This window comes from Talpa occidentalis, unplaced genomic scaffold (genome assembly GCF_014898055.3).
Source record: "Talpa occidentalis isolate TD23 unplaced genomic scaffold, MPIMG_talOcc4v2.1 talOcc4.2, whole genome shotgun sequence".
NCBI lineage: Eukaryota > Metazoa > Chordata > Mammalia > Eulipotyphla > Talpidae > Talpa > Talpa occidentalis.
The window spans coordinates 81,628,560-81,649,136 of NW_023602073.1; the positions used below are offsets into that span (position 1 = coordinate 81,628,560).

Below are 20,577 nucleotides of genomic sequence, written 5' to 3' on the forward strand. Positions count from 1 at the left end.
GTACAGCTAGTGTGTTTATATTTTTCTCCAGCAAAGTTGAGCTACTTGCTTGCAAGCACAGAGAAAGCATTTGGTAGAAACTCAGTGTTGTCCAAAGACTAGAAATATCACCTGCACTTGGAAATTTGCTATCAATGTAGAATCCCAGACCTTGTCTGACACCTCCTTCATCAGAACATATATTTTGAAAAGTTCCCTTTGTGATTCATCTGTACATTGAAGTTTAAGAAGCACTGAGATAGAGATTACCTAGGGATAAAGTGTTGGTGGATGAATACAAAGTTAAGTGAATGCTAGTCAACTCCATTTCATTATAAGGCCTATTTTGTTAGGTGCTATTTGATTTTCCTCTCCTGGGTATATGGAAAAATTGTGAGTCTTCTCCCTTTGAGTTAGGTGTACTCATGTGAGTAAATCTGGCATAGTGGTTGTGTATGGAAGTGGTTTTTGACATGTCAGGCCTGAGAATGTCACTGCCAGTGCAAAACTTTTTATTCTCCTAAGCTCCTTTTCTAAGCTCTCTGAGAAATAGAGTCTCCTTGATGATGTGGGTTGCAATATGTAGTATGAATGAGAAATAAATCTTTGTCATTTTTAGGCACTGATATTTTGGAGTTGTTTACTATCACAGTATAACCCATACAATTCTGAACTATGTAGTACACCTAGAAGTAGAAAACTAAAGTAATGGAAGTAGAATTGAAGAAGCCTTCAAGAAGTACTAGTTACTTAGTGCTCTGTACCTCACTGAGGCATTTCCTCAAGTTTGGGTCCCAGTCTGTGACTACTGTACCATTTTGAGCTCATGGAACACTCTCCAGTTCTAATCCCTGCATCAGAATACTAATAAGAACTTTGAGATTTGTTTAGTATTAAGCAGATAAATATCAATTACATCCTTTGCTCAGGAATTGTCAGTTTTGACAAATTCTAGGTCCAAACTCTGAAATGACAGCTATTAACCTGCCTCCTGACTAAGTAAATTTTCTGTGTTGTCATTCTTATTTCAGTAATTTCTAGAGGCTTTAGAGGGAAATATGCAGTATATAGTACAGTTTTCTTTATGAGTTTCAGTTTATTCTCATAGGAAAACATTGCATTCCTCAAGTTCACAGCTTCCTAGCTCTCATTTAGGAAATTTCTGGGACAAGAAATTAGATAAACGGTGCCCCTAGGGCCAAATGCTGCTTATCCTAGGTCTCTACAATATGTATATAATTTATTTGGGGTGATTCTGAACCAAATCTTCTCTATCATGTTTTATCTTATCAGGAATTATGTTTTCAAAGTTGAACTCTTAACTCTAGAAAAACTCTAAGATAAGCACAAACTCTTTATTTTAAATATAGGGAAAAATAAGAACTCTTTATTATACTGGAACAAAGTTACTAGTTTGATATAGATTGAACTTTTTCTTTCCTGAAGACACCAGGCAGATATGAAAATAGTAATACCATCAACTAGTAAGTGACTTTGGTCTTAGAAAATGAGTTATCTCATTCGAGTTTTGAAATGACCATATGGAGGCATTTTACAGGTAGAGACTTAGTGTTGTTCACGGAATTATGCATTCCATGCATAAAAGACAGTTATGAACTGTCTTTTGTCTTTTTTTTTTTTTTGCTTGAGTTCGTAACTGTCATTTATATATAGATAGATATAGATTGTTGCTTTATGGAAAGAAACTTCTTGGGTAATTATCTTTTAATTGAAGCCACTTAGAGCTGTGAGAACCTTTAATATACTTTACAGATGGACTGGAGGAGTTGATGCTGAAAATAATATATAAATATATGATGTTTAAAGTGTGTCATTTGCACTGAGTGACTACGATAATCCTTTTTATAGGATTCACACAATAGAGACAACTGTGGCTGGCAGTAGGAGGCAGAAAGTGAAAAGAATAAGGTTATTTCAGAAACACACCTACTCTTTAAGCCATGACCCTTGCCACATTTCTTTCTATAAAGAGCAGGGAGGTTTAATCCAGAACTATAAAAAGCAACTATTTTTAGACTTTGGTTTTTCCTTTCACTGTTGATCTTGTCAACAGTATTAAATGTGAATGACACAGAAACTTTCATGACTTGTCCTTTGTATCAAAAATGCTTACTAAGTGAGCAATGTGAACAGACATAATCACTGATAATTATACTTTTTAATGGAAATATTAAGATTATAAAAACCTTTCTGAATTACAGTGACTAAGACAATGAAAAAGTATATCCCATGGGAAATATTATCCTTGATATATTCTTAGGGGCTATTCTTTGTCAACTTAAATAAAACTATGTAAAAATCATTTTTGGATATTGGTAAATGGCTTTAGGAACATTTATACCTTACATCTCAAAATAATGACCATTATTCAAATAATTGCTAATACCTCTGTAACCTGGCATGTTACTTTAAGTGTTTTGCTCCTATTATTTTTCCTTCATATGAAAAAATTTAATGGCTTCTTAAAACAAAAATGGGTGAAAATGATTTTTAAAAATCTCAGCATTTTGGGGCCTCCCCGTTGGCGCAGCGGTTGAGCGCTGGGTTGCGAAGCTGCCCGCAGCCTCTGCAGCGCCGGTTCGATCCCCAGCTGCTCCCCGGTCACTGGAGGAGGGTCCCACATGGCGCGCAGACCTCTCCTGCCGCCCGCTGCTCCCCTCAGCAGTGTACTTCGGTCCTTCTGCCTGCTCTGCTCCCTGCTCTGGTGAATTCTGTCACCCTCCCGCGCTTCTGACTGTGCCTAGTGCTTGTATGTATCAATCAGTCAATCTATAAATTAAAAAAAAAAAAAACACTTAAAAAAAAAATCTCAGCATTTTGGCAGATCCTAATAAAAATGCTGTATACTTGAGTTAAGCATATAGTGGTTAATAGCATGGACGCAGAAGTCAGACCACCTGAGCTCAAATCCTGGTACTGTTCAGAAGCCATGCAATCCTGAGAGGAATTCCGTGAACAACACTAAGTCTCTACCTGTAAAATGCCTCCAATGGTCATTTCAAAACTCAAATGAGATAACTCATGTAAAGCATGGAGGACTTGCTTGCCAGTTAATAGGCACTCAGTAAAGGCTCTAGCATGGTGTTTTCTAAAAGAGTAATTGTATAGATATAGCTGTAGATGTTAAAAATGTCTGAAATCGTTTGCCTAACGGGATATCTTTTAAGATGCAGTTCTGTCAGTAAATATAAAGGTTATCCAATTAATATATACTTATTTTTAAAAAGATTTATTTTTATTTATGCATACAAGAGCTGGGGTACAGGCCAAAGGTGTGGTGGGTGAGAGGATTCACCAGAGACAGAGTGGGGAACAGAACAGGCAGATTGACTGAAGTACACTGCTGAGGGGAACAGCGGGCGAGTCAGGAGAGGTCTGCTGTGCCATATGGGTTGCTCCCTGACCGGCTGGGGGATCCAACCAGTGCTGCAGAGGCTGTGTACAGCTTCACAGGGTGCTTCTTAACCCCTTGCGCCACCTGGAAGACCCTCATACTTATTTGTTTTGGATAATCATGGACTGCTATGTTTTTATTTATGAACTTTTGAGGATGATAGGAGAGGGAAAAAGAAGATACCTCTCTAGTTTCATTTTAATTTAGAAAGCACTTTGAGCAGATAACAGTATGTGTCAAACAATGTACTAGAAATTACATAGGAAGCAAAGATGAATAAGAACGTACAGATCATTAGGAATTTATGGTGTAGTAGAATGGATAAGATGAGAACACCAACACTATAATAATAGCAGATACATCAATATTGCTTCTATGTGCTTTGAAAGAAGTGATTGTAACGTGATTGCAGTTATCTGAAAATTTAGGAATAAGAAAACAATGTAAGATATTTAACAAAAGAATTTGGGGAGAGCATTTGAAGTTATAGAATAGTCTAAGTTGGGGAGCAAAGGCAGATGACTGAGCTTTCTTTGGGAAATAGTGAGTAGTTCACTTTGGATGGTATGGAATCTGTAGTGGTAAGGAACAGTCAGATGAACCAGGCTGACAGAGTTCATCATAAAATATATTTTCAGATATTACATTATAGCTGAGTTCAGAAGAAAGACAAAAAAAAAATCCTTAGACTCCAAAAATGAAAAAAAAAAAAGTCAAAGAGAAAGTGGTGGTTCAGTGACCTATGAGAGTTTCAGACTTTGTAGTCCTAGTTGCTGGAGACTGAGATTAGAAAGTTGTTTTGGGAATATTGAAAAGAGCCCCTCCATGCAAGTCTCCTGCAGCAATCAGGTACTAACTTGGCTTTTCTGGCTCCGTGGACTAGAAAAATTCTATAGGTAGAAGAAATCTGTAGTTCATAAAAGATTTAGGGGAGTAAGAGAAAATAAATCAATTCTCATTAAACTAAAACTCTTACTCTAAGCCATAAAAGAAGGAATTAATAAGATGAAAATAAGCATAAAATGATCCAGTATAATTGAACTACCTGATGACACCCCCTCAGAGAAATAGCTCAAAACTAGCCTCTCACAACTCTTTCACAAACCAAGGATATGAGCTTCTGAAGGTTAAATATTTTTCACTAAATGTAAGTTTACAATAGTTATTACTATGAGAGAGAATCAGCAAGTGTAAGAAACAGGAGAATTAGCAATGTAAAAAACAAAACTAATGGAAGATATGAAAGTAACCACAACATACTGGTTAAAAATAACTTGAGATAAAAGAACATAAAGTACAGTTAAGGGGTGGAAGAATATGAGAAAGATTAAATAGAACTACTGTAAGTGGAATACATTGTTGCTGACTTAACAGAATAAATAAATAGCCAATTAAACATAATTGAAGAAATAATCAGGGATATAGAAATTAGGCCTAGAAAAATATCACTCAAAGCTGGACTAGACAGATTTAAAAAAAATGAAAAAGATAAAGCAGAACTTAGAAAATGAAGACTAGAATGATAAATAATACATTCCAGAAACAGACACAGAGAGATTGAGGGAAAGGCAGTATTCTGAGTTAGTCCATAAGACTTTTCTAAACTTGAAGACAGAAATGATATGAATATTGAAAAAAAAAACAAATAAATGGGAAAAAGCCACATGGTTAATCTGTATTATACTAAAGACAAAAAGAAAAATGGTTTTCAATTTTTTATTGAAGTGACAATAAAGATTATGTTAATTTCAGGTGTGTAACATTATAATGCAACATTGTATACACTACAATATGATTGCTATCAATAATCTAGCTTCCATCCATCACCATACAATTCAAAAACATAGAAGACTGGTAATCTATAAAAGATTGACTTCTTCACTGACAGGAGTCTTTTTACTAGCAACAAGAGAGGTCATGAAATCACATGATGAAATTATAAGGAGAAAATAAAAACATTGTCATCTAAAAGATGAATTTAAAGTGAATGTAACTTTTTAAAAAAGTAAGTCAAAGATTGAGTCACCATTCACAAAATCTTATTGAAATAAATTGTGAAAGATTAGAAAAAAAGAAAATGCATTTCTAAGAATAGCATTCAGGAAGCAATGGTTAAGAAGAGTGAATAAAAGCTTCATCGAAAGTTATTAGTCTAAAATCAATAAATAACATTAGACTAATTTGAGAAATTCAAAAGAAAAATGAATTACTAAATTGCAATAAAGATAATAAACTAAAACAAATGCTCACTGAGTAGAAATAGGAGAATAGAGTTGAGGTGGATAAAATCAGATAATAGATTGACATTGTAAGTTAGGATTATATTTGGATGGCTTTGTAAATCAAACTGTGGTGCATGTACTTGGTTTAATATGAAACTGAATGGAACTTTGCAGTGATTGTCTTTTTGAGCAGAGAGGTGACATGTTCAGAAATGTGAAAGGTAGGGAAGTTTAGAATGGAGAGTGAGTGGGAGGAGGTAGGAGACTATTATAATGAGTATGAGCAGAAATAGTCAAGATCTGTCCTGGGATTCAGCTCTAGTCTATAACAGAAAAGGGTGGATATGAGTAACTTTACGTAATATGTAATGGAATTAAAAATTGAATATTGAAAGGAAAAGAGGAAGCAGTCACTCAATGTTCCCTTTCAACCTCTATATTCATATTAACTCATCATACCAGTTATGTGATATTTGCTTCTTTTTAATGACAAATAATATGCTCCTAGGAAAGAGATAAATTGTGCAATGGTCCTAATAAATTGTAGAACCATATTTTAAAACCAGCTTTTATAATTCAAACTTCTCTTTAAATGTAATATACTAGTAAAATTTTCAGAGAAGATACTAAAGAGGTAATTGTTAAATTTAATTTGCAATTTTAGAGTTGCAGGGTCAAATCAGATTAAATACTGATTATGATTTTGAACAAAAAAAACAATAGTTGAAGTGCAATTTGAAAAACTGATATTTAAATAGTGTATACAATATTAGTTCATATTTTGGAGAGATTGGAAGATTGAAGAGAAGGTTTGATAGTATTTTTTTTAAGATTTATTTTTTATTTATGCAATAGCTTTGGTACAGGCCAGAGACACAGGAGGGTGAGAGGATTTACCAGAGACAGAGTGGGGAGCAGAACAGGCAGACAGACCAAAAGCACTGCTGAGAGGAGCAGTGGGTGCGACAGGGGAAGTCTGCCATGCCATGTGGGAGTCTCCCTGGTCGGCCAGGAATTGAACCCGCGCTGCAGATGCTGCGGACAGCCTTACAGAGCTGTGCTCAACCCCAGCCTTACAGAGCTGTGCTCAACCCCCTGCGCCACCGGGGAGGCCCTAGTTTGATAAGATGAAGTCAAAGAGGTAACCATACACATAAGGCTACAAAGGAAGAGGGTAGAATGCAAGTCAAGGACTATTTGAAATAGAGAAAAGATAAGGTGAGCACACCGATTTTGAACTTCACTTCATGATGCTTAAAAGAGAAAAACAGGTCAGCAGATAAACATGGATTTGTCTTTCTAGAAAAACATGGTGAAAGGTTAGTATGACACAAGGAGTACACTTGTCTTGTTCAGGAATCTCAAGAAACTGAAATTGTTTTTCAACTAAGTATGTTCTGCATGGAGATATATCTTATCTGAACACTTTTTATATCTTCTCTGAAGTTACTAATAGCTTACGCTGGTGTGGACAGATATTACAAGGTATTTGTCCCGAGTGCTTTCCACTGACAATGCCAGGGAGGATGCTAATCAGTACCCATTGTTAGAGCTGGTGTTTTGATCTGGGCACCTGTCTTCGAGGAGCTGGACTGAGAACAACTCATTCCATATAACCCTGCTAAGCAGCTGTCAGATGGCAATGATGTTAATTTACTACTGAGTCAGGCTGCATTTGATGCTGACCCAGATGTATAAAAGACTGTCTTTACTATCTCTGATTAGTTGAGCTATCCAATGCTGCTTTTTGTACTATATTGCTAGTAGAAAACATTTCTAAATGTTTTATTCCTCAAGATTTGAGTCAATGTTAGGATGCTTCTGTTGAGGGAGAGGATACACTAGGGCTGTGCAAGTTAGATTTCTCACAGGCATACATATGCTTTGCCAAAGGAGCAGGTACTGAACTGATTTGAAGTAGTCAGATGATGTTTACCTGTCAGCCATGCAGCATTTTATTCCTATTGAAGGAACAATTATGTCCTTTGCGAGTATGAGCATCACAGCTGTGACTTGCCTTGCCAGCATAAAACTGAAGACTGAATTTTATCACATTTTTAAAGTTAAACTCCATTCATTTCATTTCTCTTCAAAACCTTCTTTATAATCCATCTACTGAACAGTGACTTTTTTTTTTTTTTTAAAGATTTATTTATTTATTTATACAAGCACTGGGTACAGTCAGAAGTGCGGGAGGGTGAGAGAATTCACCAGAGCCAGAGCGGGGAGCAGAGCAGGCAGAAGGACCGAAGTACACTGCTGAGGGGAGCAGCGGGCGGCAGGAGGGGTCTGCGCGCCATGCGGGACCCTCCTCTGGTGGCCGGGGAGCAGCCGGGGATCGAACCGGCGCTGCAGAGGCTGCGGGCAGCTTCGCAACCCAGCGCTTAACCGCTGCACCACCAGGGGAGGCCCCTGAACAGTGACTTTCAACTCAGTCTATACACTATGTGTAAAATCAGGTAGCTCATTTATCTCATGCTATTTGAAGCCAATATTTTCTGTGGCCTATGTTGGTAAACAAGTTAAAACAATGTTCACATGTGTTTAATATAATCCTGTGGCTTAAAATGAGCATAGAAGGAAGTTGACTAACACTCATTCATAAAAAGTTCATTTGTGCAATATGTTGAGTAAGTCCTCTAGATGATAGGAATATAGCAGTAACCAAAATAGTCTCTTCCTTCACACGGCTTGTATTTTAATGAGGAAAACAGAAGACTCAATGAGCCAAGAGAGAAATGGCACAATGGCTGGTAAAGTGCAGCACAATGAAGAATGCTAAGATAATTGAGCATTACAAGGATACTATTTTAGATAGGGAGATAAATAAGATCTCTCTGAGGAAGCAACCGAAAAGTAGACAAATCACTGTGGGAAGACTATTCCAGGCAAAAGGAAAAGCAAGTACAAAAGCTCTTAGACAGGCATTATACTTAATGTTAAGAAAGATCAAAAAAGATTAGAGTGGTAAGAGCACAGTGAATGAGGGGAAAGCTGTCAGAAAAGTGATAAAAGTCTTCAGGGTCAGATCATGTGGGAATCATAGTCCATGCTGAAGTGAGAATTTTTCCTGTATGTAGTATTTTGCATTAATTTTCTTAGGTTGTATGGCTTCATTTGAATTAAGAAATTTATTTTTTAAACATTTTTTACCATATAGGCATATTTTCCAACTTGTTGAAAAGACAGTAAAATTTTAAATACAATACATCGAGCCTATGAGTTCACTTACATAAATAATCAGTTGAAAAGTTCAGATAAAAACTTAGACATCTCTGGTTCTATTGTGTTACATTATAAAGAGATAGGACATAAAAACTGATTTATCTCTAATAAACTTTTACTGTGCTGGGTTCTAAGGCACTGAATAAGAAAGGGAACCTATCCTCAAGGTTCAGAAAGACAGTTACTAAGTCAAAAATATGTGATGCATAATTCAGGGTGATAGAGAGATACTGTTTAAGATAAGAGAGCACATAGAAAGGTTGATTGGCTCTGTTTAAATATATGCATTGCCTGCTTTTCAAAAGTTTGTATTATGGCACTTTGCTTCTACAAAAGTTCTATATTAGTACCTGTTTTCATTAACCAAAAGATATCTAAAGAGGATTTTCACTTTCATAATAAAAGGCAAAAAGTGAAAATAACATTCAGCATTTGTTTTCCAGCACCACCACCAAACTCCTTTCCAGGAAGTACATTGTAAAAGTTGTGTATTTATCATATCATTCCTGCTTTTACTGTATGTTAGTGCTAGTTTAGGTTTTATGTTATTTGGTATTATAAGTTATTTGGAGGCCTTGGAATGCTCAAAAATTTTCACATATAAATTTATGGCAGTTGCTTCTTTATGTCATTTCAGTCGAGGAAAGATTTCATAGGAATGCTATATTTTCAGATACCAGGAGAAACCTTTATCCAGAAAAGAAACAATACTACATTATTGGTATATAATGATAATATAGTGGGGAGGGTGAAATATCCGGTGCAAAACATTAAACTTTAGGATATAAGACTTGAACATAGGGGCCTCCCCAGTGGTGCAGCAGTTGAGCGCTGGGTTGCGAAGCTGCCTGCAGCCTCTGCAGCACCAGTTAGATCCCCGGCCACCGGCAAGGGTCCCACATGGTGTGACAGACGTCTCCTGTTCCCCCCGCTGCTCCCCTCAGCAGTGTACTTCGTCAGTCTGCCTGCTCTGCTCCCTGTTCTGGCTATGGTGAATTCTCTCATCCTCCCGCGCTTCTGACTGTACCCAGTGCTTGTATAAATAAATAAATCTTAAAAAGAAAAAAAACGACTTGAACATAAAATTCCAAATAATTATCAGTAGCTGAGACAGAGAACTGAGTTCCACATAGCATCATAGCAAAGCACTGGCCTCTACTCTGAGGGTCAGTCTCCTTGCTGATTGACCAACACTGTATCTATATCATACTTAAATATATAAATATATACATACCTATATCATACTTAAATATCTAAAATAATAAATAAGTAAAACAGCTGTTGGGTCAAGATAACACTTTTTAAAGTATTTTTAGAAAACCCCTAACTTTTAAATTCAGATAGATTGACTTATTTTAAAGGAATTATTGGCATGTTTATTAATGGGAAATTGATTACAGTCATTACATTTTATCCTGTGTTCTTGATTACTTAATGATTTTTGATAAGTTTATTTTATTACAAATTTAGCAATGAGATGGTAAAAATTAACCTCTTAATATTTTAATAGACAAGTGAAAGTACGATGGGTCCTTGCTATCTCTTTACCCTCTCATACCTAATTACTCTTCCTCATTATTAAATGCTTTTACTCCCTTGAACTGTAAAATAAGCAGATACCAAAATTGACAGCAGATTTTTCTAATTGAAGTATAATTGAAGTCTTGTATTGTAACAGTTCATTCTGCTTCTGAACCTACTTAAGGTTTTTTGTTTATTGTTGGTTTTCTTGTTATTGCTTGCTTGTCTTTCTAAAGATAAAATAACTTTTAGTCATGTCATTGTATACCTCTAAGTTTTTACATCTTTTCCTAAGCTAAAATATCCTTGTGACAACTCATTTTATCTGTTCTATAAAGATTTATTTATTTTTAAGAGGTAAAGCAAAAATCATTAAGCTGTTTGTTAAGGAAAATAGATATTTTCAAGTTTTTATAATCTATCTCTGATCACACCTCATTTTACCACATGCAAAATTATTTTTTATTTGTATTTCAATTAAAAACCAAAATTGGTACATACATACCCCAATGTGTTATATCTAGTGTTCGGAGAACTAGAAAAGACAAGTCCGTTAAGCCTTATAAAATGTATATGTTTATTAGTTTTTGCATGCAGAGTGTTCCTCCATTTGAATGTGGGATATACACAATTTGCATTTTTAAAAATCTTTCTAGTGCTGTCTTAAAGTTAACTCTATAATTTTAAATAATTTGTTTAATGAAGACATGTAGATAAACAGTAATGAAGATTCTGATGTTATTCTGTTCTTTTGACCATCACAGATTAAAGAACACCTTGCTAAGGGACAGCGAATGCTGGCAGGTGACGGAATGTCCCAGGTGACCAAGACACTGTTGGATTTAACTCAGAGGAAAAATTTCTATGCAGGTGATCTTCTGATGTCTGTGGAAATCCTCAGAAATGTGACAGACACATTTAAAAGGGCAAGTTACATCCCTGCATCTGATGGCGTCCAGGTAAGGGAGGAAAAATCCCTGAAGGCAAAGACTAGTAGAGATGCAGTTATTACCTACCAAGGGCTTGCTACCTGACATGCATAGGAACCAATTACTATGGCACTGCCTGTTGAGAAAATAAAGTTTATCATGAGGTCCACCAGCAAGGAGATAGAAGACAGGGCTCAAAGCTCTATCAGACCTGAAGCAGCAGGGTCTTTTATAAGTACAGAAGAAAGGAAAAAATGACTAGGAATAAGGGAGTTATGGATCTGGCAGAGATCAACTGGTTAGATGTTAATGGGTCCATATGTGGAAAGGGTCTTTCAGATAACTGGTTTCCTGGGATTCTTTTTGATGGACCCCTAACTTCTGAATGTGGTCCAGGCAGCTGTTAATGGACCCCTTGTTTCTAAATGAAGTTCAGGGAGAGTCATTTTGTCTCGTCCTCTTGGCTCCATGAATTTAGCTTAAGGCCAAACACTTCTGCACATGCTTGTACTGTGTGACTCATAGACAAGTGTCAAGCTCTGATGCCTCTATGAAAACAAACTCAGAAGGTAGTTAAACACACATAAATATTTCAGCTGATGTTGAACCAGCCTTGGTTTCATTATCAATTTTTGGGTCCAGCAGATAGTGCAGCCATCTTAGAGGCAGACTGTTCTAGAGGGAAAGAGAAACAGGAAAAACATCCAGGTTGTGCTTGGAGTGAACTCTGCAAATGACCTCAACTCCCTTAGCCATTCTACTTCTCAACCATAAAATGCACATAATACACCTCAAGGAGATACTGAATGAGAAAGTGTGAAGTGTTTTGAGCCCTTAGATAAAAGGCACGATTGCTAATTCAAGGTTATATCATGGATATTTTATTCCTACGTTTAATATCACCATCTTGCTATAAGTGACTATTAAAAGTACATTAAGCAAAATGAAAGCACATTAACTCTAACATGCAAAGAAGACATAGTTTAGTTTTGTTTGGGGTTTTACTATTAGAAAGGGGAAGGCCATATTTAATTTTGTGGAACCATTGCCAGAAAATATCAGGCAAATAAAGAATTGTTCTGGGCAGGAAAATAAAAAATTCAATAACTCCTCACAGCATATTTTCTTGTCATGGAAGATTTCTAGAGCAACATCATTTATTTCCTTAATAAAGTTTAAGTACTCACCCAATTTCAGTATTGCCTTTGCCATTAAAACCAGTCTTGTTGAATGGCAAACAAAGCATATTTAATGCAAATCTAGTTTGCATTTCAGATTAACTCTTTTTGTGCTGTAGGCTAAAATGTGCTCCTGCTGAGAATGCTGAGTTGATTTCTGCATTTCCAGCATAATGTTCTGTATCTCAGCATAAAGTTCATTAAAATAGAGGTTTGGCAAAACTCCCAGATCAGGTAGTTTTCTTACAGCCTATTCTTCATTGGGGAGTTTTATTTGCATTTCACTTGGAGAGGTTGCAGAGGGTGTTTTTGTTTTGTTTTGTGGGTTTGTTTTGTTTTAATAAGCTACTGAGGGGGAAAGTAGAAGAAGGATTTTTGGAATAATGAAATCATTCATAAATATATTGATGTCCTGATTTGTGTAGAGGTGCATATATTATTTAAATTATATGCATATACTGATGATAATAACAGCCATTAGAATTATTGGTGCTGTGTCCTGTATTATATCACCAGTGTCCAGGAATGCATTTTTGATTATAGAAATAGACTGGAGGTGGGGGGAGTGGATGGAAGAATACTGTCGTTTTGAAGATGCTTTTTTTTACTTACAAAAAATAAAAGTTTTCCAATATTAAAAAGTTAATAAAGTAAGCCAAGTAAAACTTTTCCCTGTAGTTCTGAATTACCATTAGTATTTGCATTTAAAAAATAGCATCTGATGTCCTTGACAAAATTGCAGACTGTAATAAAAAAAAATCTTACATAATTTTGTTCACGGTTGAAACATCAGGCAGAATGTTGCACACAAATCTTAGACTCTAAGGCCTCTTCTAAATCTCAAGCATGAAATATATTAAGATATTTAAGTGTTGAAGTTCAAGAAATTAAGATTAATAGGTTACAGTGTGAACATATTTTGATTGAGGTACTCATTAGGGTTCATTGCCTCAATGAACAAATAGTTTAATCAAAGCCTTAGTCATGTACATTAAAGACACAAATTTGATTGGGTTTTTGTTGTAAGCATAGTCAGAAACAGGTTCCTCAATGTCCATTCTACTCTCTCATCAGCCCTTCATAGATACACTAAATTCTAAGCACATTGGTGTCGTAGTCATTCCCTCTTTAACAGGAGCTTGTGTCTTTTCAGACACCTGTAATATCCTCCTCTTCTGGAATCCTTTGCTCTTCCATCTCTGCCTGTCAAAATCCTAGTCCAACTCTAGCAAATCTTCCCAAATGCCAACCCAGCAAGACCTAAACACTAAAAACAATCTTTCTCTTCACTGAAATCCCAGAAAACTTTGTATCTCTTTTACTTTCTACAGTCTGTTTCTTAGGATTTTTTTCTATATACTTACTGTCTTTGCTTGATTATAATCACTGATATATAGCTTTATTCAACATTTCCTGTACCTTTCTTAGACTTCAGTTCTTTATTTCCATGGTTTCTGAAAATTTCTGATTGACAGACACCTTAGGTTTAATGTAATGTAAACTAAACTCCTCTTCAATTCCAAGTTTTCTTGCATTTTCTACTACTTTTCATAGAATTAGCAGTCCTTAGGCTGAAATTGTTCCTTCTCTCTCTTTCCTGTTGGATTTGCCCACACAGTACCTCTTCCACCCATTCTTTCTCCCACTGTTATCCTAATTCAGCCTCCAATTACCTCAGCCTACATTATTTCCATGGCTTTTTCCTTTTATGCTTTTCAGATCTTTACCTACATCCCTATTCATTTCCTACAGTCCCCTTGTTGTTTTTAGCACAGTCTGATTATATTGCCCTTTAGTCAGTAATCTTCATTGGAGTCTCAAGTTCTCCTTAATGACAAGCCAAAGTCTTTATCTTGGCTTCTAGTACACAGTATGTGGCTTACCTACTTTCCAGCATTCATGAGTTAGTGTTCCTCATCACAGACTTGAGCCAATGATCCACTTATGCTTCCTGAATGTTCTTGGCTGTTTCCTCTGTGCTATCAAACTGACTTGGTCTGTCTCATTCTTCTGAGATGACCTCTTGGTACTCTGGCTCTCAGAACTCCAATAGCACTTTCTCTGCTGCGTCTCCTTAGATCTTGTATGTTAGCATTCATTAGTAAATCTGTATAAAAGTATAACTTTTCCTGATTCATCTTTGGACACAGCTAAGCTCCAGCTCTCTCTCAGCCAAACAAGATTTAGCATGCAATCATCACTGTAGAAGGTGCTCAACAAAATGTTTGTTGAATTAATGGTACAATTAATTATTATGTAGATATCTCTGAGTTTTTTTCATCCTTTAAACAAAAAACTGGGGAATGAGCCAAGAATAGAGATTAAGTAAAACTATTTAAAGAGAATATACTCTTTCAAATGTAGTTATGTGCAAGCATTTCTTTTAAATGTCTTAATAATGCTAAATTTACTAAAAGATTGATTTCTACTTTGAAGAAAGTGAGCTAGAATAACTATAATCTGTTAAACTTAGGAAAAATGTTAATATGTATTGCTTTACAAAATTAAGAAAACTGCTCTGAATATCCAGGTCAGAGAGAGAGAGAGAGAAGGAGAGATGTAAACTTGATCACTTAACTTTTCTTAACCACTCAAAAATTTTATACTATATGTCATTTTCTCAGTAGAGTTGAGTTTGCAGCACTTGCGTCACAAACTATGAGATTTGAAAAAGTGGGCTAAGACATACGTTAAGTGAAAATTCAGCATGTCCAATAACTGTCTTCATGTCTTCAGACACATAATTTAATCTTTTTCTACCTTCTCCATATTAAATAAAAAATGAAGAAATAGTAGTATAGTCTTCTCATTACTCACAAGAATTCTTGTTCTATTAAGCTGCAGAAACACTAAATTAATACAGTTCAAATCATTTATTCCTAGGGAAAATACAGAATTAGTCTTCTGTGCAATCTGGTCATAATATTTTTCTTCAAGGAATATATAACCTTGTTTTATTATTATTTCTGTTAAAGGACATCTTATTTTATGTACTAATTTAATTGAAATCACAACCAACATACTATAACTCATGCTTGAATAAAGTTTATCTAATACACGTATTTATCTATAAGACATAGTACAGCCTTATTGAGATTAAGAATACTATATAGTCCTTTTGCAGTACGTTGGGACCATATTAAATAGAGAAATTACAACAAAGTGCACACATATAAAAAAAACTCTGCACATTAAATAGATCATAGAAAGACTATGTTTTACATCTATGAAACAAAAAGATATGCCAAATTCAGTCTCAGCTGGGGTCATATATAATTGGATGAGTTAATTTTTTTGCCCCTCTGAGCATGTCCATGAATGACTGTGAAAGTGCTGTGGGTGTTAATTTGAGGTTACAAATAACTTTTAGCAAGTAGTTAAATTTGCAAATACATAACCAATGAATAATGAAGGTAGATGTTAACAATTTTTCGGAGTTGTGAGGCTTATAAATAGTACATCATGTCTTGGTCTTTTAGCTAAGATCAAGTGTAGAAATAGTACAGGTTAAATGTATAATAATCTATACATGACATTTGTGAATTATCTGGCACATAGTAGGTACTCCATAATGTCTTAGTAGCTAGGATTGTAATTCTTATTAGGAAAGTAAAAAGTGGACTTTACTTCCAATCTGCATACAGTGTTTCTGAAGGGAAAAAGTAACTTCTAAATGAGGTTAGGTTAGACTATGGTAATGAGCAAGGAGATATACATATATTCTGTCTCACTTCTGGGAATACTAGAAATACGGAGGTCTGAAGTGCAGCAGTAAGAAAGGAATTCATGGGATACTAAGAGCTTGAGACAGAATCTGTAGAAACAAACTAGACACAGAAATAATAATTGAAATGCACAAAGATGTAGAGATGATATGAGCATAGCACATTCAAGAGATAAAGGTTTGCAGAGAGTGGGTGCATGCTAGAGAAATGCAGATCATGAAGACAGGAGAGTTGAAGCTAAAGAGAACTTGAACTTGATTCCCTAGAAACAAGATTACTGAGTGTAGGTCATATTTTTGGAAAGATTGTGTGGCAGATTAGACTGTGGATTAGTGAGTAAAGAAGATTGGGAGGGTGGGGTGTGAAGAAACCTATGGAAGAAACCTATAGAGCTAAGAAAGAAGAAAGTGTGTTTAAAGCAATGTATCAGAAAAGAAGGAGGTGGATCTCTCAGATTAGAATAGAAGGTGGGTTCTTGAGACAGTGTATTTGGAGAAGAAAACATTGGAAAGAATATATAATGGAGGTATCTACAGAGACTCTGGATGTGCTATGCCCCTCAGAATCACATAATGCTAGGATTTATCTCAGATATCTTATTGTAAGGCATAGAGCTTATATCAATATATAAATTAAAAACTAAAATTTTACAGAGTAATATTTACCATGTTCAGTACACTATGGTATAGTCTATACATTTCTATTTTTTTAAGAAAATGTTATCATGACCATATAACTGTCACCACTCAACATATGAGAACCACTTATTTTTCTAACATAGTCCCTCATCCTGGGAAATTTATTGTCCAGTAGTTGAGATTAAGTAGGAAGTTCAAACCTCAGTTCCCAAGTTCTTTCTTAAATACAGAGTATATTCTAAATAAAATTTTTAGAGTGAGATGATCAAGGAATTAATTTAAAAATAGTTATTGATTTCAAATAAGACAAGTCTCTTCTAAGATACATTCGATCTTTCATTTGTTGACCATCAATAGCATTAGGTCTCCCACTCAAGACCTTTGAGTAATATTTCTCCTATGGTTTAAGTCCACACACTCACCTTTTGCATAAAAGAGTGGGTTGATAAATGTGGAGGCAATTAGCAAGATAATATAATGCCATCACGTAATGGTGAGCTTCATCTGTTGGAACAGTCTAATTTTCTTGCCTAAATTGTATCTAGTAAGGGTTTTTCAGTTTGGAATTATGGTACAACTCTGGATTTCAAAACATTGATGCCTTGAGATCCTCTGTTCACAAAACACTGAGCAAATAGTAAGATTAATAATTTCTTCCCATATAATAGAGGGGAAGGGAAGACAGTAGAATGTGATGATAAAGAGTGCCTGCACTGCAGGCAAAATCCTGAGCTTCAGGTGTGGTGCTACCACTTGTCAGCTATATATGACACTAGACAAGTTACACCACCACTGTGAGTGACAGTGGTGACAGAAAATTGAGTGAATTTTCTATTATGTGAGATAATGGTACCTACCTCATAGGATTAAAGTGAGGGTTAAGTTATCTGTGTAGAATTTATATGGCACATCAAATAAACTTAAAGCAATGTGGACACTCGTTATCTAAGAAAGTGAGATTCTGATGAAGCAAAAATCGGAAGTATCTCATACCACTGCGACCTGCTGTCAATGAAGATGTGTATTTTAGTATCTCTCCCACCAAAAAAAGGAAAATCAGATGTTGGTTGCAATACCACTGCTGTTTTTGTTTTGGTTTGGGTTCGTTTGTTTTTGGTGATTTTTCTTTCTTCCTTTCTTACTTGTTATGGAAAAGCAGAAGAGCAGGGAATGTGTCAAAGAAAATAGCATCAGAAAAGAAGCATTCGTCCTTAAGGCTGACACTACAATTTTAAACTTAGAGAGCAAGTAGATGAAAAGAGAGGAATGGCTTGAATCAATACCTGGATTCCAGCTTCCATGAGAAGCAAGTCTTACACAGGGCCTGAATTCTCAGCTGACAGTTACTCCAGTTCATAAACAGCTACTGTTTTCAATGTGTAATCCTGAGAGGATTCTTCTGTTTCTCTGTGGTAGTCTTGTATGACCCACAGCTCATTTTAGGCACCGTTTAAAGCTTGTCCTTATTATAAATAAAAATATATATATATATAAATTAAAAATTCAACACCAAATAACTTACTTAAATGGGTGCAGCACTATGAAATAAATCTTGCTTCAAAAAGTAGTATGTGTTACTCTTACTTTGAGCAAAATTTCAAAGATGGCTCCCAGCTGTCCCTTGAGAGAGCACAAATCATGTGTAGCAACAGGTGGGAAGAAACAAGGAAGCAAAGGAGTTGAGTGAATATGTGTGGAGCAGCCTATCAATTAGCAAATGTCATGTAACATAAGTGATTTCAGTTCAGTTTAAAAAATACACTGGGCCGCCCTGGTGGCACAGTGGGTTGAGTGCAGCCCTGTGGAGCTGTCCGCAGCCTCTGCAGTGCAGATTCAGTCCTGGCCAGCATACCCACATGGCGCAGCAGACCTCTCCTGTCGCGCCTGCTGCTCCCCTCAGCAGTGTCTTTCGGTCCTTCTGCCTGTTCTGCTCCCCGTTCTGTCTCTGGTGAATCCTCTCACTCCCCCGCACCTCTGGCCGGTACTCTGGTTCTTTAGAAAAAAAAAAAATAAATAAATAAAAAATAAACAATACTGAATTACAATATCCCCTGTTATTTCCTTCAGAATCAAGAAAAAATGGAGAATTACAATAGGAAAATGTACAGGTAGTTTTCTTTGTGATTCATTTATCAAAGTTCTTTCTTCTAAAAAAATAATTGGGGAATGTATTAGTTTGCTAGGGTTGCCATAATGAATACCACAGACTGGGTGGCTTAGACAGTAGAAATTGATTTTCTCACAATTCTGGAGGGTAGATGTCCAAGATCAAAGGGTGGGAAGGTTTGGTGTCCCCTGAGGCCTGTCTCCTTGATCCACATATGGCCACCTTCTTGCTGTGTCCTCACACGGCCTCTTTCTTTGCGTGTGCACATCCCTGGTGTCTCTGTGAGTCCTAATATCTTCTTTTTTTTTTTTTTTAATAGAGGCATGTTTTATTTATTTATTTTTGTTTGTTTGTTTGTTTTTGTTTATACATGCACTGGGTACAGTCAGAAGCACAGGAGGGTGAGAGAATTCACCAGAGCCAGAGCGGGGAGCAGAGCAGGCAGAAGGACTGAAGTACACTGCTGAGGGGAGCAGTGGGCGGCAGGAGAGGTCTGTGCACCATGTGGGACCCTCCTCCGGTGGCTGGGGATAGAACCGGCGCCACAGAGGCCGCGGGCAGCTTCGCAACCCAGCGCTCAACCGCTGTGCCACCGGGGAGGCCCCTAATATCTTCTTCATACAAAAACACCAGTCAGATTTGATTAAGGCCCAGCCTAATGGTTCTTTTAGATTTAATTATCTCTTCAAAAGCCCTATCTCCAAATACATAGACATACACATTTTGGGCAGACACAATTTAGCCCCTAGTAGGGAATCTTGAAGGGATGGGATAATTTCCCTTTAGTAAAGAGACAGGTGGCTGGCCTCTTCCCTTGGGACAGGACCAGCTATCACCATTGCACCTGCTGCTACGGTGGGTATGCCTGGGTTGCTCCTTGCACTTGCTGGCCCTTTTATGTATCTGCCAGGCCAGCTCAACCTGAGCAATCTTTCCTTATTCCTTATTTACGCAGCATCCTCTTGACTAGATTTGAGCATTTTAACACACTGAGTTAACCTTTTGTATAACTTTGGCTCCTCTATTGGGCTATCTCTAGTATCTTATTCAGCATATTGATCATGTTATTAACCTCACCTTTTATCTTTATCAGAGGACCCCCAAAATAGCACCAATCTCAAATCCCAAAACCCTGAATATTGGATACTTCATCATTCTACTCTGTCTCCCCCTCTCCTGTACCTTCGAGGAGCTGCACTGCTATCTCTTGCAGGAGCCCTTGATAAGCCTGCACTGCCTGGGGAGATTGGTGACACTATGTGACAAATTGTCTATCCAGGCTATTGAGAAAATCCACAGGTCACACTGTCTTACAGCAGGGCAGGGCAATGAGATTAGTGTGAAAGACATCCACTGATTCCTGGAACAATGTTTTCATGTCCTTTTCAAAATGAGTCAGACTTTCTGTGAGATTTGTGACTAAAAGAAGAAAAAAAACAACAAAGGTGTCCTTAAAGACTCTGACATTTTTTCCTCTAAATGAGTGAACATTAGGGAAATTTGTTTCAATTATCTGTTCTCACAGTCCTTCACCTGGCAGATGTTGTAGTGAGGCTCAGACAGCCCAGCAGTGCTGGCAGGGGTCCTTTGACCATAGCTTTATATAGGCACAGCATTCAGCCTGTGATTGTCCCACTG

General features: G+C 36.5%; 1 protein-coding gene across 4 annotated transcripts in view; it reads left to right on the forward strand.

The window, feature by feature from the left end:
• The window catches only part of ADGRB3 (adhesion G protein-coupled receptor B3), a 685,437-nt gene that overhangs the window by 319,668 nt on the left and 345,192 nt on the right, over positions 1–20,577 (forward strand). For all 4 annotated transcript variants that reach the window (XM_054698910.1, XM_054698909.1, XM_054698911.1 and 1 more), the window contains one exon: positions 11,127–11,321. In XM_054698910.1, coding sequence (XP_054554885.1) covers positions 11,127–11,321 — 195 coding nt within the window. The remainder of the gene's footprint in view (positions 1–11,126; positions 11,322–20,577) is intronic.